The sequence below is a fragment of the Culex pipiens genome, chromosome 2 (assembly GCF_016801865.2).
Source record: "Culex pipiens pallens isolate TS chromosome 2, TS_CPP_V2, whole genome shotgun sequence".
NCBI classification, from domain to species: Eukaryota; Metazoa; Arthropoda; class Insecta; order Diptera; family Culicidae; genus Culex; species Culex pipiens.
Window position 1 is genome coordinate 138,681,177 of NC_068938.1, and position 25,341 is coordinate 138,706,517.

General features: G+C 39.1%; 3 protein-coding genes across 3 annotated transcripts; 1 reads left to right on the forward strand and 2 right to left on the reverse strand.

Annotated features, from left to right (window-relative positions):
* Positions 1-5,319: 5,319 nt before the first annotated feature.
* On the forward strand, positions 5,320-6,105 carry LOC120429319 (uncharacterized). Its single transcript, XM_039594540.2, has 2 exons — positions 5,320-5,913; positions 5,967-6,105. Exons 1-2 carry the CDS (start codon positions 5,633-5,635, stop codon positions 6,004-6,006), a joined length of 321 nt encoding a protein of 106 aa, XP_039450474.1. The 5' UTR covers positions 5,320-5,632; the 3' UTR covers positions 6,007-6,105.
* Positions 6,106-10,380: 4,275 nt separating this feature from the next.
* Positions 10,381-11,521, reverse strand: LOC120429317 (60S ribosomal export protein NMD3-like). The gene is made up of 2 exons (XM_039594538.2): positions 11,405-11,521; positions 10,381-11,361 (listed from the first exon to the last, which is right to left on the reverse strand). Exons 1-2 carry the CDS (start codon positions 11,519-11,521, stop codon positions 10,870-10,872), a joined length of 609 nt encoding a protein of 202 aa, XP_039450472.1. The 3' UTR covers positions 10,381-10,869.
* Positions 11,522-20,940: 9,419 nt separating this feature from the next.
* Positions 20,941-24,145, reverse strand: LOC120429316 (uncharacterized). The gene is made up of 2 exons (XM_039594537.2): positions 23,965-24,145; positions 20,941-21,099 (listed from the first exon to the last, which is right to left on the reverse strand). The coding sequence occupies exons 1-2, from the start codon at positions 24,130-24,132 to the stop codon at positions 20,941-20,943; spliced, it is 327 nt and encodes a 108-aa protein (XP_039450471.1). The 5' UTR covers positions 24,133-24,145.
* Positions 24,146-25,341: the final 1,196 nt, after the last annotated feature.

Below are 25,341 nucleotides of genomic sequence, written 5' to 3' on the forward strand. Positions count from 1 at the left end.
TTTTTAATTATTATTGAATGTTGAATTTCCGTCTTATGCTTTTAAGTTAAGTTCAGCATAATGCAAAGTTTGGAACCGTCTTTTAAAGTTTAAATTTTGTGAAAAAATGTTTTTTCTCGGTGTCCTCAAGTTAAACATTTTAAATCTAGCCTAACATTTAAAAATGCTTCACAAAAGTTTTAATTTAACATTGAAAACCGAACCAATAGTTTCCGAGATATCGCGAAAAATCAAAGCTAATTAAATGACACCCACAGTAGGGGAAATATACCCATTTTAATCACTCTAAGCCGTTCGACCAATTCTCATGACTTTTGCCGTTTTTCGCTATTAAATCAACATTTTCAGATATATTAACAATGGAGAGTTGCTTGCTCACTTTTATTTGAGCTATTTATTACTTTGGAACAGTCAAAAACACTTTATGAAAGCTGTAATTAATGATCAAAGTGCTGATAGGCCGATAATAGAATTAGGCTGAGAAAGGGTATAGTTCCCCTATGTAAAAAAGAATTTACACTCCTCGGGCACTATGCACATTTTGTGATGAAACATGTAAACAATTCAAAGTTTGACAGAAACCTAGTAGTACGTTTCGTTCAGATACTCATGCCAAACATTTTGCTAAAGCTCATGAAAAGATGATTTCTATAAAAAGTTCTATAACAAATACTACTACAAAAATAAAAAAAGGTGCAAAAAAAGTTTGTACACCTTTCGAAAAATTTACATAAATAAAGTTATTTGTTGACAAATCACCATAAATCCAGTCTCCAAACTCCAAATAGGCATCCTTGACTGATTTAAAAAATAGTTTGGATTGAATATAAAGTTTACTAACTACTTAGTATCAAAGCTTATATAACTTTGGAAATTCTATATAAAACATATCTAACCTTAATTTTGCAAACTTTTAATTCAACTAAATGTCAATACCGTAAACAGGGGTCAATCGAGACACATGGGGCGAATTGGGACAGCAGTTTTAACCATGTTGGAGCACAATATTTTGATTTTTCTGGTTGGTTTCGGTTAGAAAAGACTCAGGCCAACAAAATGTGTACATCCATTTCCAAATTTATAAACTTTAAGTGCTCTAAAAACTGCTGTCCCTATTCAGACTGAAGTCCCGATTCACCCCAGATTACTGTATATAACCATAGAATTGCTAAATAAACATTTTGGAGTGGGTATAACACCGTTTTGGGGGTCTTTGTAACGAAAGAATAGATTTTTCGTTAGAATTTCGTATCAACCCTGAATTACGTCGTCGGAAAATCCGCCGGCATCGGAACCGGTCCACGATTCACTAGTCAACCTAAGTGGCATCGGAAAGGGCATAACATTTCCGATCTTTTGATACCCAAATATCTAGGTTTTCTATGAAACCCACGTTTTTAAATACCCAGGTAAAAACGTTGTTATGGTTTCGTTTGAGCAACCTGCCAAAAATGTATGGACATTCGTATAATTTTTCTTCTCGTGTATCAAACTTACTTTTTGTTCTGGTTTTTTCAAACGTGGGGTTTCTAAAACACATTTTTCAAAGTTTATGCTGGCGTCGGTATTGATTGGTGATGATTGGTTCCTATACTTTTCATCTGAGGTCCATGGAACAATTTTTTGAGGCCTTGATCAATAATGGAGTAGCAAGTACGGGTAGACACCAATGCTATGCTATGCTATGTACAGAGCGGATTCGTTAATTCGACGCCGTCGTGCTAATTTGTCGTACGTCGCTTTTGACGCTCCGAGAAAAATGCGTTTCAATGTTTGACCTTGAATAAACAAAAACGAGAGCACGCAATGTAAACAATAACAAACACGTTTTGTTTTTTTTTATCATTCTGTGCATTGCCCCGAAGTTTGGTTGAATTTGAGTCCCGAGTTATAACTGAAAATGTTTACGGTAGTCGAGCTCGTTCCTGTGTCCCTTTGGCCAATTGTTGCACTTTACATTAATTTTCAGGCTGTGTCAAGATAGCACGACAAGATTGAAACTTCTTTCATATGAAAAGTGACAAAAATGCACGGAGTTTTTTTTTCGGTTTTTATTGAATATCTCAGGATTGAAATCGAATTTTGGGGATCTGTGAAGGTCAAAAGGTGAGGCATTGTGAGCTGCACAAAATGGCGTTTTAACTCAATTTGGCCCATAATGCACGTGTGACAAGTTAGCACGACAGCGATGAATTCGAATGAGTGAATCCGTATTTGCTAATTGAAACGACTGACAGCTGTCATAAGCTCGAAACCACGTGCTCGGAAAACGACCAACAAGGGGGTCGAAATGTAAACATTAGTTTGACAACTCAATTTTGACGTTTGAGTGCTTTTTAATTTAAATACATTCGGATTAGCGAGCATTCGAATTAGCGGGCATTCGCAATAGTGATATTCGAATTAACGAATCAGTTCTGTACCTATTTTTCGGAAAAATCCTAATCATAACCTACAACTTTTCCGAAGACACAAAATCGATCAGAAAATCCCTTCTCAAGATACAGATTTTCGAATACTCACAAGCCCATTTTGTATGACCAGTCCGAAAAATTGTATGGAGCCTTGCATGAAAAATACTAATAAAGAGAAAATTCTCTTCAAATTTAACACATTTCGCATGGATTCATCACTCTCCTTTCCTACAGCTTGTTGTTGTCTCGGAGCGCCGCTCTCGTTCGATGAGCCAAACTATTTTCGAAATAGTTTGCACGGTTCAACGATGCCGCTCTCTGCACAACTGGCCAGTTCGTGAACTCCTTTCATCCATAAATCGTTGGTGCAAGAAGCAAAGAAGTGCTCCGGAGTCAACAAGCCGCTTAAAAGGCGACATCGAATTGAAAAAGTTTCAAATGCTTTCGGCGACAGACAGACAGGCCACAAGTTGGTTTCGAGGGGACATTTAAATTTGAATTTGTAACAAATTAATGGTTTTATTGTCCGTTTCTTTCAAAGGTACACGCCGCGCGGCATTGCAGAATGTGCCGTAGACATTGTTGCCAGCGATTTTCAGCACTTTCGGTGCAAATAAAAACATACCTGCCAGCAATGCCAGGCGAAGGTCCCGATGGCAAATTTTTTGAGACGAGATTTGTCTGATCACGCCTTCCGTCGGACGGGGAAGTAAATGTTGGCCCCGGTCTAACCTAGAGGTTAGGTCGATAGCTTAGTCCAGGTGTAGGAGTCGTCTCCCTGGGTCCTGTCTCCCGCTGGTAGGCAGTTGGACTCACAATCCAAAGGTCGTCAGTCCAAATCCAGGGGTGGATGGAAGCTTGAGTGTAAAAAGAGGTTTGCAATAGAAAATTTGCAGCAAAGCTAAAAGACACATTTCGCCACTTATGAACAAATAGCGTAAACCTATGATTTTTTGAAAAATTGTGTTTTTCCAACAATTTGGTGTGTAACATTCCAATATTTGTTTGATTTTACTATGAGAAAATTGTAAATTTAGTAAAAGATAGTAATTTGAACTATTTGGCAAGAAAGTTTGTCAAAAATCAATAAAAAAATGTTGAATATACGTTAACACATCTGTTATCAACTATATAACTGTTTATTTCATTGATATATATCGGGAAACTAATTTTTTCGTGTTCCAAAACATGTTTTTTAAAGAAAAAGTTCACAAATTTTTGCGCGCCCTAAAATTGATTTTCATTATTTTTAGGCAAAATTTTTTTCTCGTCTTTTGCAACCAGTTTCATTAAGATTGATGCAAGGAATCATGAGAAATAATCGATTTTGTTCTTTAATCGGCAGAAAGGCATACGATTTTAGGCAAGTAACCTCATTTTGGCGCCATCTACATTTGAAACGCAGTCGCGCTGCAAAACCTCAATTGCCTTAACAATCAAGCCTTCGGACACCAAGTTTCGAGTAGGAATCTCGCAATCGAGAACGCCTAGGTAATGCTGTAGAGCGTATCATTTTATTTATTTTTTTTTTATTATTTTAAATTCGCCATTAACTGCTTCAAATGTTTTTTTTTAACCCCAATATCTTCTTGCAACAACCTCCAACACCCTTACTTTCTTCGGTCAAAAGTTAGGAAATTTCATGGTCTTTAAGCCTACGGTATTAAGTTTTAGGCCAATCGCAGTTTTTCATACAGATTTTTCTTTGACAAAATATTTACAATGTTAGTTTTGTCCACTTAGTCGTAGAGGGGTCATATTTCTCATGAGTTCATTTCTATAGTTTTTTAAAAAAAAAAAAAGGTCCAATAAACATTATAGTGTTTCATGTGTATATAGGACCTAATAAAAAAAAAAAGTCTGGATTTCATGTATAGACCAACAAACGCTGCAAGTTTCATCCAAATCGGAGCACCTCGATACGACCTCCAGAACAAACCGAGCAAAATCTACAAAAACTGCCTCTTAACAACATTTTATACACTCAAACCCCGATGGTTTGCCACCAACTGTTGTCAAACGAACGGGTCAAACTTTTCAGTTTGACACCCCCTTTACACGAAGTTCACACACCCTACCAAACGATTGTTGTGATTGTGTGCGTGAGCGCTGTGTAAAAAGTGGTAGTTCGCCACTTTTTAGTTTGACTATGACCAACCAACGGGGTACAAACTAAAAAAGTGTCAAACGAAAAAGTGACCAACCACCGGGGGTTGAGTGTATTTTCAATGCGTCATCTATAAGTCAAACGAAGCACTAAACTTCAAAAACGTGCACGCCCGTTTCCAATTCTCTTGTCATCCCACCCCTGCCGGCACTGACAGTTCAACCGCGCTGAACTCCGCAGTTTTGGAAGTGCGCAGTTTTTCTCCAAACTGCTGCCAGCGCCACTGGGCCCTAATGGCGAGTAGCGGAACTAACCTCAACTATTTTTCCATTCGCGATCAAAAGCTCAAAAATTCCAACAGATGGCGCAAAGCATCGAAGAATGACGATTCAAATTTTCGCTGTTCGGTTACATAGGAATGCAAACTTAAAATTGAATTTACAGTTCATAGAACAACTTTTGAGAAAAAATTCAAGTAGTACGATTGTTAACTCTTTGCCCTCTATAAATTAACGCAATAAAAAAAAACTAAAAAATAATAATTTTGAAAAAATAATATTGTTTAAAATGATAGAGCATCAAAAGTTAACAAAGTATCAGCTCGAATTTTTGCTCAAAAGTTGTTCTCAACGCTGGAATTTAACAAAACAGAATTCGCATACATAACCTCAAAGGGCGGAAATTTCAATCGACATTCTTCGCTCTGTTCTGCTACTCAACACTAGGTGTCGCCTGTCGTTTGGCTCTTGAACGGCAATTGGCATTCATAAGCTAAACGACATGCGACATCTAAGGGCTTTTGTTAATTTGATTATTATCCACCGGTATCTACCGCGGTAAATGAAATACTTCACTTTGACATTTCAGGATACATTTTCGTGTAGCATGTTTTGTCACGCGGTGGGTGCGTTCAGTGCTGCCGTTGTTGCAACACTTTGTGAACGCACCCCAGAAATGTCAGTTTGACAAATGGTCACCAGTGAACGTATCCCAGAAATGTCATCTTGACAACTGGATTTTGATGTTTTGTTTTCCAACCGGGGGTTTTGTTTGCGCCACCAGATTCGGTGAGTATTTTGAAATTCGTTTTTATATTTTCCTGAGTAGGTAAATGATGTGTCCTTCTCCACCCAGCGCTGAAGCGTCCTTGGTCGACTGGAGGAGAGCAGAGATGGTCCGGACTGGCCGGCCGAACATCTTTTCCGCCAGAGACTTGCCACCGAGGTCGCCGATTGGGATCGAGCGGTACACTTGCAAAAGCGTCTGCAGTGCTTCCTCAAGTGCCCAGCGTTGGAGTCGATTCGCGGTGTGCAGTGGATTTCCCTTCTTCGAGCGGAAGATGGACAGAAGCGGCTTGTGGTCAGTCTGCAGTGTAAAATGTCGTCCCAGAAGGTACCTGTAGAACTTCGTTACCGCATAGACTAACACGAGCGCTTCCTTTTCAGGTTGTCCGTAATTGCGCTCAGCGAGTGTGAGCGACCTTGACGCGTGATAAACTGCCTTGAGTCAGCCATCAGGGAACTGATGTAGAATGACGGCCCCGATGCCGGTGCTCGACGCGTCCGCTGCAACGATGATCGGCAGCTTAGGATCGAAGTCTGTTAGCAGCAGGCTTGACTGGAGCACCTTGAACTTCTCGAAAGCATCATGCTGGCACTCGGATGTCCAACGCCACTTAGTGGCCTTCTTGAGCAGCTGATCCATAGAGCGGCGTACCTCGTGAAGGTTGCGAATGAACCTTCCGTAGAAGTTCACCGCGCCTAAGAACGATCGCAGTTCGAACACGCTGGTTGGTGTGGGAATGGCGGCAATCGTCTTAACATTCTCGGGATCGAAGCGGATGGTACCGAATTTGCAGCTGGAAAAACTGCGCTTCTCGCCCTCGGCGTGGAACCCGTGCTCCTTGGGACGATGGAGCAACTGCTTGAGTGAAGCTGCGTGCGATTTCCGGTCTGGTCCAAACACGATGACGTCATCCATGAACGAGCGTACACCACAATTTTTAAACATTTTTGCGTGCTCATCGTACCAGACGAGGCAATGAATAACAATCTTCCGATTTGTGACCCTCTTGGTGTGCGACCCGGGACAGGCGAGTTGGTCGATATTCTGCGATTCGGTACGGAGGAACTTTCAAGAAAAAGTTGAGTTTTTTCAAACTTTTAATGTAAAAAATATATATTATATTTCTATTTTTAAACTTTCTTTTGTAGTTTTTAAATTTTTGTACTCATCCCTTTATCCCTTTGATTGATATGTCAAATGGACATAAAGTTCCAAGTTTTTTTTTTGCTGTTTCTACATAATTACCGTTATCTGTGGCGAATTGGAACAGCTGTTTAGCCAGGTTCTTGCTCTATCTTTTGATATTTTTTATTTATTTCGGTTAGAACAGATACAGATCAATTAGTTAGAACTTCGATTTTCTAATTTATAGACTTTAATGATTTAAAAACTGCAGTCCCTATTCAGACTGTAGTCCCGATTCGCCAAATTTACGATACTCAAAAAAAAAACTTCAGTTTGACAGAAGATTGTGTAGCAAATTTTTAAAACCAGTTTTTTAACGAGTAAAATAACCGTCTTGGCATCGTTTGGCTGAAAATGTAATTTGTCATTCCTTAGAAATGTTTATTGTTGTTGCTGTCTCAAAACAAGGATCTATTTTTATGAGACAGAAAACAAAAAAAAAACAGAAAAAAACTAAAAGAAAAAAACTAAAAGAAAAAAAAACAAGAACAAAACATAAAACAAAGAAAATAAAACAAGAAAAAAGAAAACAAAAAATAGATAACAAAAATGCACAGAAAACAAAAAAAAAAAAACATCAAACAAAAAACCAAAAACAAAAATCGAAAAATACAGTTGAAAAAAACAGAAAACAAAAAAACCCAAAAACAAAAACCAAAAAAAAAACAGGAAACAGAAAACAAAATCAAAAAGCAAAGAAACAAAAAAAGAAAGGAAACAAAGAAACATGAAAACAAAAATAAAAAACAGCAAACAGAAAAAAAAACAAAACTAAATTACAAAGAAAGAAAAAAGAGAAAGCAACAAAACATAAAACATAAATTAAAAAAAAAATAAATAAAAAAAACCAAAATTAAAAAGCAGAAAACAAAGAGAAAAATTAAAACAAAAAGAAAACAAACAAAAGTGAACAGAAATAAAAAAAAAAGGAAACAATAAAACGAGAAACAAAAAATAGGTAACATGAAAAGCGAAAACCAAAACAGAAAATAATAAAACAGTAAAAAGAAAACGAAAAAAAAACCGAAAAAAAGAAAACAAATAAACAGAAAATTTAAAACAAAAAAACAGAAACATGAAAACAAAAAAAAGAAAACAAAAAATAGAAATTAAAAAACAGGAAACAAAAAAAAGAGAAAGGAAACATAATAAGCAAAAACCAAAACAGAAAACAATAAAATACAGTAGAAAGAAAACGAAAAAACAGAAAAATTTAAACAAAAACAAAAAACAGAAAATTTAAAAACAAGAAACTGGAAACAAAAAAACGAGAAATAGAAAACATAACCAAAACAAAACAAACAAAGCAGAAAACAATAAAATCTACAAACTTCTTACGTATGATGGGTATCCCTCCTTGTGCCATGACCCCGTGCAAGTGCATTTTTTAACTGTGAAAAATAAAATTATATTCTGACCTCGATTCTGACACATTTTGTAACGTTTACAGCAAGTAGTTTAAATGCATATTTTTAATCACTAATTGCATATTTGAGCAGTTCTCTAGGATTTCGGTCATTCGATTTTTTTTGTATTTTTTAATCCGGCTGAAACTTTTTTGGTGCCTTCGGTATGCCCAAAGAAGCCATTTTGCATCATTAGTTTGTCCATATAAATTTCCATACAAATTTGGCAGCTGTCCATACAAAAATGATGTATGAAAATTCAAAAATCTGTATCTTTTGAAGGAATTTTTTGATCGATTTGGTGTCTTCGGCAAAGTTGTAGGTATGGATACGGACTACACTGGAAAAAAATGATACACGGTAAAAAAAATTTGGTGATTTTTTTATTTAACTTTTTATCACTAAAACTTGATTTGCAAAAAAAAACACTATTTTTATTTTTTTTTATTTTTTGATATGTTTTAGAGGACATAAAATGCCAACTTTTCAGAAATTTCCAGGTTGTGCAAAAAATCATTGAGCGAGTTATGAATTTTTGAATCAATACTGATTTTTTCAAAAAATCGAAATATTGGTCGCAAAAATTTTTCAACTTCATTTTTCGATGTAAAATCAAATTTGCAATCAAAAAGTACTTTAGTGAAATTTCGATAAAGTGCACCGTTTTCATGTTAAATCCATTTTTAGATGACTTTTTTGAAAATAGTCGCAGTTTTTCATTTTTTTTAAATTAGTGCACATGTTTGCCCACTTTTGAAAAAAATATTTTTGTAAAGCTGAGAAAATTCTCTATATTTTGCTTCTTCAGACTTTGTTGATACGACCTTTAGTTGCTGAGATATTGCCATGCAAAGGTTTTAAAACAGGAAAATTGATGTTTTCTAAGTCTAACCCAAACAGCCCACCATTTTTCAATGTCGATATCTCAGCAAATAATGGTCCGATTTTCAATGTTAAAATATGAAACATTTGTGAAATTTTCTGATCTTTTCGAAAACAATATTTTCAAAATTTTCAAATCAAGACTAACATTTTAAAAGGGAGTAATATTGAATGTTTAGCCTTTTTGAAATGTTAGTCTTGATTTGAAAATTTTGAAAATATTGTTTTCGAAAAGATCAGAAAATTTCACAAATGTTTCATATTTTAACATTGAAAATCGAACCATTAGTTGCTGAGATATCGACATTGAAAAATGGTGGGCTGTTTGGGTTAGACTTAGAAAACATCAATTTTCCTTCTTTTAAACCTTTGCATTGCAATATCTCAGCAACTAAGGGTCGTATCAACAAAGTTCAAAAAAGCAAAATATAGAGAATTTTCTCAGCATTTCAAACATATTTTTTTCAAAGGTGGGCAAACATGCGCACTAATTTAAAAAAAATAATAAAAAACTGCGACTATTTTCATAAAAGTCACCTATAAATGGATTTAACTTGAAAACGGTGCACTTTATCAAAATTTCACTAAAGTACTTTTTGATTGCAAATTTGATTTTACATCGAAAAATGAAGTTGAAAAATTTTTGCGACCAATATTTCGATTTTTTGAAAAAATCAGTATTGATTCAAAAATTCATAACTCGCTCAATGATTTTTTGCACAACCTGGAAATTTCTGAAAAGTTGGCATTTTATGTCCTCTAAAACATATCAAAAAATAAAAAAAATTAAAAATAGTGTTTTTTTGCAAATCAAGTTTTAGTGATAAAAAGTTAAATAAAAAAATCACCAAATTTTTTTTACCTTGTATCATTTTTTTCCAGTGTAGTCCGTATCCATACCTACAACTTTGCCGAAGACACCAAATCGATCAAAAAATTCCTTCAAAAGATACAGATTTTTGAATTTTCATACATCATTTTTGTATGGACAGCTGCTAAATTTGTATGGAAAATTATACGGACAAACTAATGATGCAAAATGGCTTCTTTGGGCATACCGATGGCACCAAAAAAGTTTCAGCCGGATTAAAAAATACAAAAATTAAAATTGAAGAAAAAAGACCGATTTCGTAGAGAATTGCTCATTTAAAAAAAATTGAAAAGGTGACCGGAAAATTTAGAAAACCGCACATTAGCAAGAGGTTGTAGAATTAGCCTCAGACTGAAAATAAAAACATTAACAAATCATTATAAATGCAAATAAGAATACTAGAAAGATTCTAGAACAAAAACAAACATGAGAATTAGGTTTTTTGTAGAACAAAAAATCTCAAAATGAAATTTTCCAAAAAAGTGTCCACGTGAATTATTGATGGGCCCTGGTCGAGGCCAGACGTGCATCCGCTCTAACTCTTCTTTTAGAGTGCACTCAAAGAGCTTTTAAGAAGTTCTTCTTGAGAGCTTATGAGCACAGTCACATGAAAATATACCTAAAGTCGGGTTTTCCAATGAACCAATGTTTTCTACACATTATTCAAGCATAACATTACTTTAAACGTAAATGCCAACTAGAACAAGCTGGGTGCCGTTAAGAAGAGCTCTTAGTGATGATGCATGTCTGGTCGAGGCTTCCGATAATCGAGTCTGGACTATACTTATATACGATCCTGTTTCTCGTTACTAAACCCAAGTAGAAAGTACTTTTGCTGTTTCAATATAAAAAAAGAACGCAAAAAAAGCTATTGTTAATTTTGACCACTCATTTATTTTTAATAACAACATGAAAAATTTCATTTAATTCACCTCAAAGTTATCTGCGAGTAGTTGATGACTCCGTTTGATAAGGATACCCCAGGTTCATTTGGGGAGGATCGTCAAAACTGAGTCGAACCTTGTGAACCTGTTTGATGTACTCACGACGCAAGTTCGACAACTTGCTATGTGGTTGTTTAACACTAACTGTATCTCGGAGAGCTTGACCATATTGGGCGACCGTCAGCAACAGATCGTCGAGCAACTCCTCCAGGGTGATGCGCGGCACCGACGGGTCGGCCATATCGTTGACGTCCACCGGCACAGACTGCTGCCTGGCGGCGTCCTTGAAGATGTCGACGTTCTGTCGCATTTCCGGATCCTCCTCGAGGTCCTCGAGGAACTCGTTGCAGTCCTCCTTAATGTCCGTGTCCAACGCGTCCTCCTCGGTGAGGTGCTTGAGATTCCAGTTGCGGCACTGTCTGCGCTGGGATTTGTCGTAGTAATTTTTGAACAGCAGCAGCTCCGGAATCGCGTCCTGATTGAGTTTCTAAAAGTTGCCGTTGTTGATGTTAGCCTAGGCCAGGTCGTACCCGAGTTCGGAATCCCCCACTTTGAAGAAGTGACCCAGGTGGGACCGGGTGTGGATCGTGTTCTCGTTGATGCCCAGTTCGGACGCTTTCACGGCCCCGGCGGGCGAACTTTTTCATCCATGACCTCGCCGTGCACGGTCAGCTTTACTTGCTTAATACACTTCGAATGCGGTTCCGTCCAGTTAAACCACACATCCACAAGCTTCACCTCTTTCAACCGTTAGAACAGCTTCAGATAAACCGACAGAAGTTCCTTCGGCTCCAGACTGCACTGGTCCCACTCGCTCGGAGGAATCAGGAAACGCTCGCAGTTCCGGCAGAAGAACACAATCGCTTTACACGATTTCCACACTCGTAGAACAAACTGAAAGAAAAACATTCCTCTATTAACATTAAATACTGCATTCACTTTTAAATTGTTTTCCAGCACCAACCATCGCATCGAGTTTATTCGTCATCAGAAGGCTGAAGCCAAGCATGAGTTCGCTCCTATTAGAAAATATACCCGGCGGGAGCAGTTTAAAATAAACACCATTTTCCTTGACCTTTTCAATGAAAATCATTAACACAAAACTTTGGTGCACTTGAACACCGACGAAAAATAAAAACAAACAACTGTCAAAATTCAAAATCCACCGCTTTGGTGAGTCGCTGCACCAAGCTTTTTGTGTGGTGAGCCTGGTCAATGTTTTGGTGGAATTTCAGCAGAGAAATGTTTCATTTGAAATATTCTGAAATGTATCATGCGACACCCACGCGTCGCATGAAGTATTTCAAGAAAATCCACCGCGGTTAACCGCACTCAAATTAACAAAAGCCCTCTAGTGTTGAGTAGCAGAACAGAGCGAAGGATGTCGATTGAAATTTTTGCCCTTTGAGGTTATGTATGCGAATTCTGTTTTGTTAAATTCCAGCATTGAAAACAACTTTTGAGCAAAAATTCGAGCCGATACTTTGTTAACTTTGGATGCTCTATCATTTAAACAATATAATTTTTTCAAAAAAATTTTTTTCAAAGTTTTTTTTATTGAGGTTTTGCAGCGCGACTGCGTTTCAAATGTAGGTGGCGCCAAAATGAGGTTACTTGCCTAAAATCGTATGCCTTTCTTCCGATTAAAGAACAAAATCGCTTATTTCTCATGATTCCCTGCATCAATCTTAATGAAACTGGTTGCAAAAGACGAGAAAAATTTTTTGCTTTAAAATAAAGAACATCAACTTTTAAGCGCGCAAAAATTTGTGACCCTTTTCTTTAAAAAACATGTTTTGGAACACGAAAAAATGAGCTTCCCTGTATATATCAAGGAAATAACCAGTTATATAGTTGATAACAGATGTGTTAACTTATATTCAACAATTTGTATTGATTTTTGACAGACTTTCTTGCCAAATAGTCCAAATTACTATCTTTTTCTAAATTTACAGTTTTCTTATAGAAAAATCAAACAAATATTGGAAAGTTATACACCAAATTGTTGGAAATAATTTTTCTCATCCGAATCTGGCATAATTTTTATAAAAATGTTGATTAGGAAGGAAAAAACACATTTTTTCTAAAAATCATAGGTTTACGCTATTTGTTCATAGGTGGCGGCACGCGTCTTTTAGCTTTGCTGCAAATTCTCTATTGCGTTAATTTATAGAGGGCAAAAAGTTAACAATCGTACTACTTGAATTTTCTCTAAAAAGTTGTTCTAAGAGCTGTAAATTCAATTTTAAGTTTGCATTCCTATGTAACCGAACAGCGAAAATTTGAATCGTCATTCTTCGATGCTTTGCGCCATCTGTCGGTATTTTTGAGCTTTTGATCGCGAATCGCGAATTTAAGAGCGAGTCCACGAACAGGGCATACCCCTTTGTATGGGACGTCGTTTTGACCTCACCAATCTGCCTGAAATTTTCAGGGGTTGTTTGTACATATAAAACTAGCATCTGGCCAAAATATGAGCACTCTAGGTCAACGGGAAGTGGGGCAAATCGGGACACAAAGTTTGAAGGTTCAAAAACGTCAAAAATCTTAAAAAGGCTCTAACTTTGGCAAAATTCAATTTAATTTCAAAATTCAAAATGCATCTGAAAGGGCTTAAAAAATGCAACAAAATGCAGGGAGAAACATCCCAATTGGTTTAATCTAAAGGGAGTTATTGGCATTTTAGTGAAAAATAAGCATAATTTTCAAACTCAAATAAAAAAGTGTTCCATCCAGATATCAACTCGGTTCGACCTGCAGCTTGTAGGGGACATCTGGGACTTCCATCTGAGACTGAGAACGCTTTGGGTAAGGCAGTTTAACATATTAAATAGACACTTTTACTTTTAGTAAATTTTTCGGTTGTAAATTTTTGCTCGGGGGACCCCTTAGATCCCATTTTCTGGTGATAATTTTATCATATTCGTGTTCCTGAGACAATTTCACATAAGAAACATGCATAAAAATTGTTATTTGCATCAATTTTAACCCTTTAAAAAATGAAAGTTAAAAAAAATCTTCGATTCACATTTATTGAAAATCAAGTTCGTTTCCAAGGATACTAGATGACACCAGAAAAAAAGCAGCTTCTTAATTTTTTTTATCTTTCATTTTTTAAAAGGTTAAAATTGATGCAAATAACAACTTTTATGCATGTTTCTTATGTGAAATTGTCTCAGGAACACGAATATGATAAAATTATCACCAGAAAATCGGATCTAAGGGGTCCCCCGAGCAAAAATTTACAACCGAAAAATTTACTAAAAGTAAAAGTGTCTATTTAATATGTTAAACTGCCTTACCCAAAGCGTTCTCAGTCTCAGATGGAAGTCCCAGATGTCCCCTACAAGCTGCAGGTCAAACCGAGTTGATATCTGGATGGAACACTTTTTTATTTGAGTTTGAAAATTATGCTTATTTTTCACTAAAATGCCAATAACTCCCTTTAGATTAAACCAATTGGGATGCTTCTCCCTGCATTTTGTTGCATTTTTTAAGCCCTTTCAGATGCATTTTGAATTTTGAAATTAAATTGAATTTTGCCAAAGTTAGAGCCTTTTTAAGATTTTTGACGTTTTTGACCCTTCAAACTTTGTGTCCCGATTTGCCCCACTTCCCGTTGACCTAGAGTGCTCATATTTTGAGCTAGTTTTATATGTACAAACAACCCCTGAAAATTTCAGGCAGATTGGTGAGGTCGATGCGAGATGGGTATGCTTTGCTCGTGGACTCGCTCTTAAAACACATTGACGCCTACTAGATGTTTTTCAGGGATAGAGGATTTGCAGCAAAGTTAAAAGACACATGTTGCCACCTATGAACAAATAGCGTAAACCTATGATTTTTTGAAAAAATGTGTTTTTTCCTTCATAAACAACATTTTTATAAAACTTATGCCGGATTCAGATGAGAAAAAATATTTCCAACAGTTTGGTGTACAACTTCCAATATTTGTTTGATTTTCTATGAGAAAACTGTAAATTTAGAAAAAAAAGATAGTATTTTGGACTATTTGGCAAGAAAGTCTGTCAGAAATCAATAAAAAATATTGAATATACGTTAACACATCTGTTATCAACTATATAACTGTTTATTTCATTGATATATACGGGAAAACTAATTTTTTCGTGTTCCAAAACATGTTTTTTCAAGATAAATGTCACAAATTTTTGCGCGCCCAAAAAATGATGTTCATTATTTTAAAGCAAAAAGTTTTTCTCGTCTTTTGCAACCAGTTTCATTAAGATTGATGCAGGGAATCTTGAGAAATTAGCGATTTTGTTCTTCTATCCAGCAGAAAGGAATAGAGGATTTGCAGCAAAGCTAAAAAACACATGTCGCCACCTATGAAAAAGTAGCGTAAACCTATGATTTTTCGAAAAAATGTGTTTTTACCTTCAAAATCAACATTTTTATAAAACTTATGCCGGATTCAGATGAGAAAAATTATTTCCAACAATTTGGTGTACAACATTCCAATATTTGTTTGATTTTTCTATGAGAAAATTGTAAATTTAGTAAAAGATAGTTATTTGGACTATTTGGCAACAAAGTCTGTCAAAAATCAATAGAAATTGTTGAATATACGTTAACACATCTGTTATCAACTATATAAATGCTCATTTCGTTGATATATACCGGGAAACTAATTTTTTCGTGTGCCAAAACATGTTTTTTAAAGAAAAAGTTCACAAATTTTTGCGCGCCCAAAAATTGATGTTCATTACTTTAAAGCAAAAAAATTTTCTCGTCTTTTGCAACCAGTTTCATTAAGATTGATGCAGGATATAATAAGAAATAAGCGATTTTGTTCTTTAATCCAGCAGAAAGGAATACAATTTTTGGCAAGTAACCTCATTTTGGCGCCACCTACATTTGAAACACAGGCGCGCTGCAAAACCTCAACTCGCGGAAGACCTTGACATCCCGGGAGCTCAACACCGCCGTCCGTTTGGTACTGCCCGGGGAGCTGGCTTGGCACGCCGCATCCAAGGGGTTGAAGGCCTTTACCATGTACACCACTTCGAAGTGAAAAGCTGGCGCTGCGACTCATAAACAAACGTTCCTTTTTAGGGCCACCAAATTTCTCACAAAAGAGTTATTTTCAATTTTAATTCGTGGGGCATCAGACTAAAAAGTCTAAACAAAGTATTCATGGATTCGAACATATTATCTCACCCCCCAGACCCAATGTCACCCCTGATGACGGTACTAAAAAAGAGATGACGTTTAGAAATGTTCACAGCTTCCTTCTCAATAATTGCAATAACATATTTTCAAAATTCTCAGATCATCCTAGTAAAAAATCTAGTAACTAGACTGCATAACCTTTCGGAAGTCGCGTATTTTGGCATTTCTTATAAACATCCTTGGAAAGCATTATTATCAACGTAGTTTTAATTTGAATGTAAATTTAGTTACAAGAAGTGGGAGGCAACTCGCTGGTTGAATCTTCTGGATTCTGATGGAAAATCTTTACAGTCCAGACTCGATTATCCAAAGGCCTCGAAAAATTTTTACTTCGGATAATCGGATTATTATTTTCTAGGCAGTCAACTATTCAAATTTGACTAAAATAGGGTCGCTAAACTCGAATTTGAAGAAAAAGTTTCGTTCCGGAATAATTGGAATGATGGAGATGATTTTTCTTTTTCATGAGTATATTCACAGAAGAGTGCAAACGTCAAAACATCGTCAACATGAACAACTAGATTGGATGGCCGAGGAAGTGGACGAAGCTGGTCGCCATCGCCACAAGGCAAATGCAGTAAGGGCAAGCGGACGCTATCCGGCCACTCCGCAGCTGCTCAAATGACATCCGGAGTTGATGCCAGCCTGGTATGACTAATGACAACAGCAGCGCAGGAATTTCCCTAGAATTTGGAGACCCAGAACATCAACAACACCCAGAACTTCGGCATTCTAGCTAATCCGTCGCCGTAATACCACACTGCACTTGAAACATCAACTTTAAATTAACCCGCAAAACACATTCTCTTCTTTCAGGGTCCAACAACACCCGGCCAGAATCTGCACATAACCGTCCGACGTCGTCGGTTCGACGCTGATCGCCCGGTGCCCTTGTCACTAAAGAGCAAGGAGAAGCACGGTGCACGGTGTTCAATTTGCGGACGGCATCGCTGTGACAAACCATGCCACTAAGGGATCGTGCAGCACCTTCCATCAGGTTTCCTTCGAAGAATTGACCGGCGAGTGCGGTGCGGTCGTCATCTTCCCGCCGAGCAAACCTTGCTGCAGCTCTCACCCTGTTCCCCCTCACAACTCAGCGTAGCTACGGCAAACACGTGTGGCCGCCACACGTGCATCAAACAGAGCCACGACAATCAATGCCAACGTCGCCAACAGGTTCGAGAAAGACGTTTGGATACATGCTCCTTGTTATCGATGGTCCGATCGTGCTGCCGCCGACCCACGAACTCGACCAGCCAATCCAGACGGCGGTGCGCTGAAGGAACCACAAGTGAGTTGCGCCAAATTGACTTGATTTGATGAAGTTGACTTTTTTTATTTCTTTTAGATTACACGTACCTGGTGCTCGACGAGGCAGATCGGATTCGCAAAATCATCGAGCTGATCTGGCTGGATAGGCAGGTGCTGATTGGGACTGCGACGTGACCGAAGGAGGTTCAGGCGTTGGTGGAAGACTTTTTATACGATTACATCCAGATTAATGTCGGGCTGTTGAGCATGTTGTCGATCCGCAATTTCTACCAGACCGTGGAGATTGTTGAAGCAAAGAACAAGTTCTATGATTTGCTGAAGGACATCGTTCGGGAGCATTTGGAGGGAGCGACCTCGATTCACGGTGACAAGTCGCAATCGGAGCATAATACGTGCTGCAGAACATCTGCCACGGAAAGAGCTGCGCGTTATTTGGACTATTATAGTCAAGTCAAGTACGTGATCAACTTTAACTAACCATGCTGTTAATCCAGCGCATTGGCCACACAGGATGTTACTCGTCGTTCGGAAACGGTCGTGAGGCGCGGGAGGCCGGTCAGCAGCCTACGCTGGAGTTTATTAGAATGGTCAAGTCGATTCCCGGAGGAAAGTCGGTACAACGTACGTGGAGCGTTGACCTCAGGTGGATACAGTCGCATGGACCACGGTAGGTGGACCGCGAGGAAGTGGTTGTTTCCAGCAAAAGGCGGTCGCGAACCGCATCGATGGACCGCCTAGAGACATGTGATGATTCCGATTCGTCATGGATGTTTATATTTTAAGTGCATTTTTCTATTACGTATGCTGCCGCTCGAAGCAAGTCCGTCCCATATGTATTTTTGTCGATTTTGAGATAAACCCGACCAAAGTCTTGTTTTAACATCTACTTCAAGCCTATTGAATAAAAATGTCATGTTTGTTCTAGAAAATCCAAAATAAAAATGACTCGTGTGCTGTCCCATATGCAAAATAAAGGCAAGACAGTTCTTGGTTAGAAATGGCTCACAAATCGATCGAATAAATGTGTATTTTTTTTAAATAACCCAGACTATGTCTCTAAGAGCCTGTTGAACTTAAAAAAAGACTTAAGTTGTTGATATTTAATTAATATTTATTGATTTAAACTCGATACCTATTCTGCCTTTTTTCCTCATGCAAAGGACAACCACGGTCAGAAAATAAACTACATACCGTTATAACTATTATTAAAAAAAATAAAGACGGTTCTGTTCCTTATTGGTTGAAAACCCATGGTTAGCCATGGTCCTGGTTCTGGATTAGGTTCCACTTCCGAGGGTCTATATGTCTATATTTCAAGGGTCCATATGCTGAGACGAGTATTCAAATATCTCCTCTCTCTGCAGCAAAAGAAATTGACTGTCTCGTCGCCGGTTGAAGTTTCATACTCAGGAATTTTATTAAAACTATTCGTCAAACAAGATTAGCCTGAAACAAACATACTTTTAGAAATTTAATAAAAAATGCTTCAAAAACTACCAAAACAAACCAACAAATGACAGGTAAATTTCTGTTGATAAATGTTTAAGCCTACCTTGATAACTTGACAGACTTGCCTTTATTGATGGACAAATAAAGTCAGGTCAGTCCCAGCACGCAAATTTAACAAATTAACCCAAGGGGAAAACCACTCTTACATAGTGCCCCTGAGCAGGCTGTGCCTCAAAGGTGCCCAACGTGCCCGAAGGTGCCGAATAAAGTTGCCCTGAGGTGACAATCAATAGTCAGTGAGAAATGCTAAGCAACCATTTTAGCAACAATGTTTTCATTTTTAATGTGTCAGTTGCAGTCAGTTGCCTTTTTGTGGAAAAGATTTTGCTAAATTACATTTGGAAATATTGTGGTGACAAATGTACGATTCCTTGTGTTTGTAATTATGTATTATTATTTTTCTCCTTCTCGCAATGAAAATCTGGAAAACTACAGAAGTGTACGGCAGAGGCCCAGTTTGGCCGCGCCAACGCGTTTGCCGGGGAAGCCGATGAGACCACAGATACAGCTGTTGATTTTGGGAGATTGTCTGTCCTGAATCTCTGACTGTGTGACTGGATACATGGAGAAGGACCTCAGCCAGGTCCAGATGTTAATTAAGGACCTTCCGGTTTATGAATCTGCTGTCCAGTACCGGCGAGTCTACGGATTACGAAGAACAGATCATAACACTGAGAGCCCTCCCCGTCATCGATGGTTACAGCCCTGAAGAATGAATTTGTTCAAGACAAATCGAACAACAAATTTTAGCTAGAGGAACATGAAATAAAAGATTTATTCAACATAAACTGCAAAAATTGCTAAAAACAATCCTTTGTAACCATTGAACGACTTTTTTTTATTAAACAGAATTTTTGTTGAACCATACACTAATTTTAAATCCCGATCAGACTCAGGGAGCCTGAACGGCACATAAAATAAATGGATTTTATAAATAGGCTAGTTTGCGTTTGCTTTTTCTTAAGACCTGGGTGGAGACACACATTTTGATTCTAGAGAGGGTTCAATTCACGAATATGGTCATATGGATTGCTGGAAAAATTCGAAAAAGAGATTTCAGCTGGACAGCGATTTTGTGACCAACAAAAAATCGCCAAGTCTGGAATTAGCTACAGCTAACACGCCATCTTTGCCAAGATAGCTTCTTATTGGTATTGGCGAGAATTTTTGGGCAAATCGGAGCATAGCACCATTCCAAAAAGAGTGACACCAGAATCAACCTTCACCTCTGTGGCAATGTGGCATGGAACCGGATTCTGCAAAGAAATCTGGAGTTTGCCAAATATAGTCCTCATATCCCAGGGATTTTAAAATGTCACTTTCTAAACCAAACCAATCCAGAACACGATAAAATCTAAATAAATTTTGTTTGGATTGCTGTGATGTTTTGATAATTTTCTCAACTGTCAAAAGTTGAGCCGAAAGGTGCCTAGAGATGTTCCCAAAGGTGCCCGATGTGTGCCCAAAGGTGCCCGATGTGTGCCCCGGGCACTTTGATCAGAGTGGTTTTCCCCTTGAATTAACCCATAAATTTTGACTTTTTAAAGTCAAAATAGGAGTAGGGGTGTTTGTTGAACCAATATTGAAATAATTGTTGAAAAAAGATTTAAAAATTGTTGATTAAAAATGTTAAAAAAAGGTGAAACATTTTTCGAGCTTCTCATGGCGTTATCGCAGCACTCACTTTTTACATATGGGACGGACTAGATTCGAGCGGCAGTATGTACCTGTTTAGCTTGTAAAATGTATGTTTAATAAAAGGTTAATTCACGTTCTTAAATACCCTAATCGTCCTAAATGCTCGAGCCCGTCATCATACGACCGATGACGATATCGTTGCAGGCCCACATGAAATTTTACTTGACTTTGTAGAAGGTTTAGGCCATGTTTGTCACGATCGTTGCTTCCTTCGCTTTCTCCCTCCCTTACCCACTTATCTCATGAGTGTTTCCCACAACCAAGTAGGTAAACCACACAGAAAAGAGCTCGATACCAAAACTAACGATGCGGTGCACTATTAATTGTAATTTTATTTGCCTGCAATATCGTCTTAGTTAGAGTTTTTATCAGGGCAAGGAGGTGTACAAACCAGAACTTAGAATGAACAAATATGATAACATCGATCTTGTTGGCTGTGCCCAGGACGTCGTTGTCGCGCGCCTGCCGCACGTACGCCTTCTTTTTGCCATCCGGCCACGACACTGGTGTGCAATTTGACGCCATACAGCTTCTTGGCTGCGACTTTGACGTGGTTCTTGTTGGCGCCCAGACCAGGTCAGGAATAGAGACCCTAAATAGGGAGACTGGTCTAAGTTTGCTAAATCGATCTGGCAACGTATGTTTTGAGCTTCGCAACACTGATAAGTTTCGCTGGGCGTAAAGGCAAATTCTCGTTTGGATACGTCAAACTCGTGTCTGTTTGGGTACGTCAAATTCACTTCGACCAGTCTCCCTATTTAGGATCTCTAGTCAGGACCACCACTCACCCCCAGTCACGGCGTTCTCACAGGATTCTTACAGAAATCTAGCAGAGCGAAAATATTCTTACAAGAACGGTGCCATCATCCTGCCAGAACTTTGCTAGAATTCTCAAAGAATTCTAGCTCAAATGCAATAACCGGTTCTAGCAGGAGCTGGCGAAATTAACCGTTTCTGTTAGAATCCTGCTAGAATGTTGCTACACACAAAAAAATATTACGGTAATGACAAAAGTAACTTACTTTTGAATTAAAAAGTTGTTAAAATTTGCTACATTAAAAGTTTTTTTCTTGTTTTGAAAATGAAAACTTTTACTGCTACAGTTTTTGAAAATCTCATTGCTCACTGATTTAAAAGTTTTTACTTTTAATTCGACTGTAAAATTTCTTTCATTTTGACGTTCTCGTGTAACCGTGTACGCCTAAGTCGCAAATGTAAACAAACACTTTGGTGGGTCCGGTGGTGCTGGTGAGTCTAGGACGCAAAGCAAAGCCGACCGCGGCAGCAGCCAGGACTCGGACGCGGAAACCTTCGTGAGCCAAACAGCAGCAGCGGAACGCCTTCGAAGGAGGGTGGTGCAGGAGCGGGACGAGGTCGAGTGCTCGAAAAGGACAAGGCCAGCTTCCTGCAGGAACTGCAGCTGTTCCACGGCCGGAATGCGTAAGAAGGAAGCTTGGGTGTTTTGTGGGGTTTGTGATTGATTTTGTTTGTTTTTGTAGGATGAGAGGTAGGAATGTGGATTCGCACCGGTTGTATTGGGTGGTGGTGGCCCGGGATTGGTGGTTGAAGGTCAATTCGCGTGAGGACTGGGCGAGATCATCGAGGAGATGGCGCTGCCGAAGCGTTGCGTGAACAACGAGATTGCGTTGAAGAAGATAAACATCCGGGTTTTGGACAAGTACGAGACAGGTGATTTTCACGGTGAGGAGAAGGAGCCGACGAAGAGGAGGACGACGAGAAGCGGGATAATCGGAGGTGGCCAGAGCGGATATGGCACTCGGTGCCGGCGGTTTACAACACCGGTGAGTAATGAGAATGTGGGCAGTGGCTTGCCAACTTCACTAACTTCCATCTCTTTTAGCAACTAACCGCCCACAAATGCTCATCTCGCGACGGCGCAGCTCCAGCCGAATGAACCTGGACAGCGTGCCGAAAAAATCTGTGTCATTCTCGAAGGAGGATGAAGTGCTCGAAATCGAATTCCGTTCCGAGGGCCTCATCAACCCAATGTTCCGGATGCGCTTCCAGAATCAGGAACTCCCCGTTCAGGCACTTCACTTTCCAGCCGGGAAACGTCGATCACCCTTGCCGAATCTACAGTCAACTTCTCCAAACCTGTCCTGATGAAGGCCGGCAACGTGACCATCCTGTTCTCTACTTTGCTGTCGCGCGTCGAAACGTCCATCCGGAACTGTCCAGCTTGGGGTCTTCGGAAGTGACCGGTGGCGTACCATAAGAATCGGTACAGCTTGGACTCGGTTTTGGCCAGAAGCGTTAAATACAATAACAAAATGTCTTTTTTTTAACATACTGTTTAAAACTTTTAAAAATAAACATAAAATCAAGCCTAGAATCAAGCCCATTTTTCTGAAACTATCACTGTAGTATTAAATGTTGTTTATTCTTGCTATAAAAGGTTTCTTTTCAAATTAAAAGTGAAACACTTTTACCGATACAACGATTTTGTTCCATAAATGCATGGTAGTATCAAAAACTTTTCAACTTTTAAATTGAAAAGTTTGAACTTTCTACGAATATTCACCAACGCGAACTTTTAATCCAACGAACGATCTTTTTAAATTTAGAGTATTTTTGCTTTGTGTGTAGAACTGTTCTGACATGCCTGCAGGCCTCCTGCTAGAATTCTGTAAGAATTTTGCTAGAATGAGTTGGAAAAAAATCTGCTGGAATCCTGCTAGAATTTTGCTAGAATTAATGATCCGGGAAAAAAGTTAATAAATTTTTAGTTACTTTTTATTTAATCAACACAATTTTTATTATCGCTTTACAAAATAATTACACAGTGAAAATCAGATGCGATGCGATGAGTCTTCCTTGGATAAATATTCACTACTGGCTTCCGTCGGTTCCGAGCGTTCCGAGTGCGTGGCCATTCATCATCCGGGGAATCGACCAACATATACGCATGCGATGCCGAGCTTACGGCATAATCGAGGTATTTCTGTATATATCCATGTTCATTGGAGAATTCACGAATTTCAGCCATCTTTGAAAATATCTGCGAAAACAAAGAAAAGAACATAGGATTTAACGGAAATATTCTGTTGAACCCTATGAAGATTTGTACGGCTCGCCGAAACAGAATCATGTCACTTTTTCATTTTTTTTATTTTGTATGCTCCGACTTACCAGATTCGCGATACACCTTTCCTCTTGTCAAGTCTTAGAAAAAAAGAAAGATCGTTGTAAAACATGCGGTTTTGGCGAAAATCTTGTTCGCCACCAACCGGATGGCGAAAAAATGTTCTGTCAGAACATTCCAGTAAAGTTCTAGCAGAATTCTTACAGATTTCGCCCTGCTAGAACATTCTAATACATTTCTAACAAAATTATGACAGGCCTGCTAGAATCATTCTAGCAGGATTCTAGCAGAACCATTTCTGCCAGAAAATCTCGTGACCGGGCCAGCGTGTTGTTTTCCTCGATCTTCTCCATAGCGGCTTCCTTCTTCAGTGAGCACTTGGTGATGTCGTACGGCTGCGAGTCGGCAAAGATTTTCGTGGGTACGGTGCGGTCCTTTGACCACCTTGGACTTGGTACGTTTATCCACCCTTCTGCACCTTGGCATCGATGACCTTCTTGACACCTATGGTGGCGGTGACTTTCTTGGTGGTTGACCTTCTTCGTTCCGGCACTTCCCTTCTTCTTGGCAGTAGTAGCTCGAGTGGCACCGGGGTTGGTTCTTGGCGCCGACCGCTTCTTGATCTTGGCGGCGGCATCAGCTGCCTTGCACCGTCGGAGCCTTTCTGACAGCAACGGCACCGATTCCGGCAGCAACAGCCGCCGCCCCCTTCTTAGCGGCAGAACCCTTCTTGGCCAGTTCGGTCTTGGTGGCAGCGGCCAGGTACTTCTTGCCTCCCTCAGCAGCATGCCGTACAATTTCTCCAGGTGGACGTGATCGAGGAAGACATGTCCAACGCATCCTAGGTCCGCTAGCACCCATGCGGTTGCCCATCTTCCCCGTCCGGTAAAGGAGGTCCTCCATGCTCATTCCGGGAGGATTGTTTTTTTCGCAGATCCCCAAGGATCCCGGCTGGAATCGATGAGCTTTTTCAAACCTCCGGTGGTCGCCGCCTCTTGCCTTCGTTGCCAACTGCAGCGCCAACCGTAAATCCGTATTGAAGTCTTGGCGCACGAACCGCTCGAAGGCATCTTGTGCAGCAGTAACTCGGTGGATTTTTGGCAAATCTCGCGCATCGCTACGCTTTCCAGCTTCTTCACTCCTCCGGTGGCCGACGCCTTCTTGCTTTCGTGGACAACTGCTTGCGAGGAGCTTCCGATGCGATGATTCTCCAGTCGAGTGATGATGTGAAGTGAAGCCTGTTTTCCGTTTCCATTTTCTTTTATATCATCTTTTGTGAGTGTGTGTGTGTGCGTGTGTCAAGAGGGGAGGAGTTTAGATTCCTTCCCCCTCCATGATCTTTTCGCCGCTATAAATATATGCGTCAAAGTCAAGGCAGCAATCAGTCCTTTGCCATCTTAAGGCCGGTGAGCAGCGCAGCAGACACTTGGAGAGGATCGAACCAGCTTTTTTTTCGTCAGCCAGTCCTCTGCTATCTTAAGGCCAGTGAGCAGCGCAGCAGACACTTGGAGTGGATCGAACCAGCTTTTTTTCGTCAGCCAGTCCTCGGCCATCTTAAGGCCAATGAGCAGCGCAGCAGATACTTGCAGCAAAAATTTGAAGCGGAACGGAATCTATATTTTGGATTGGAACTTTTTTGTCAGTCATGGTAAGCTCGCGTTGTTTTTTTTTCTCATTTGCGAATAAAATTGCCTA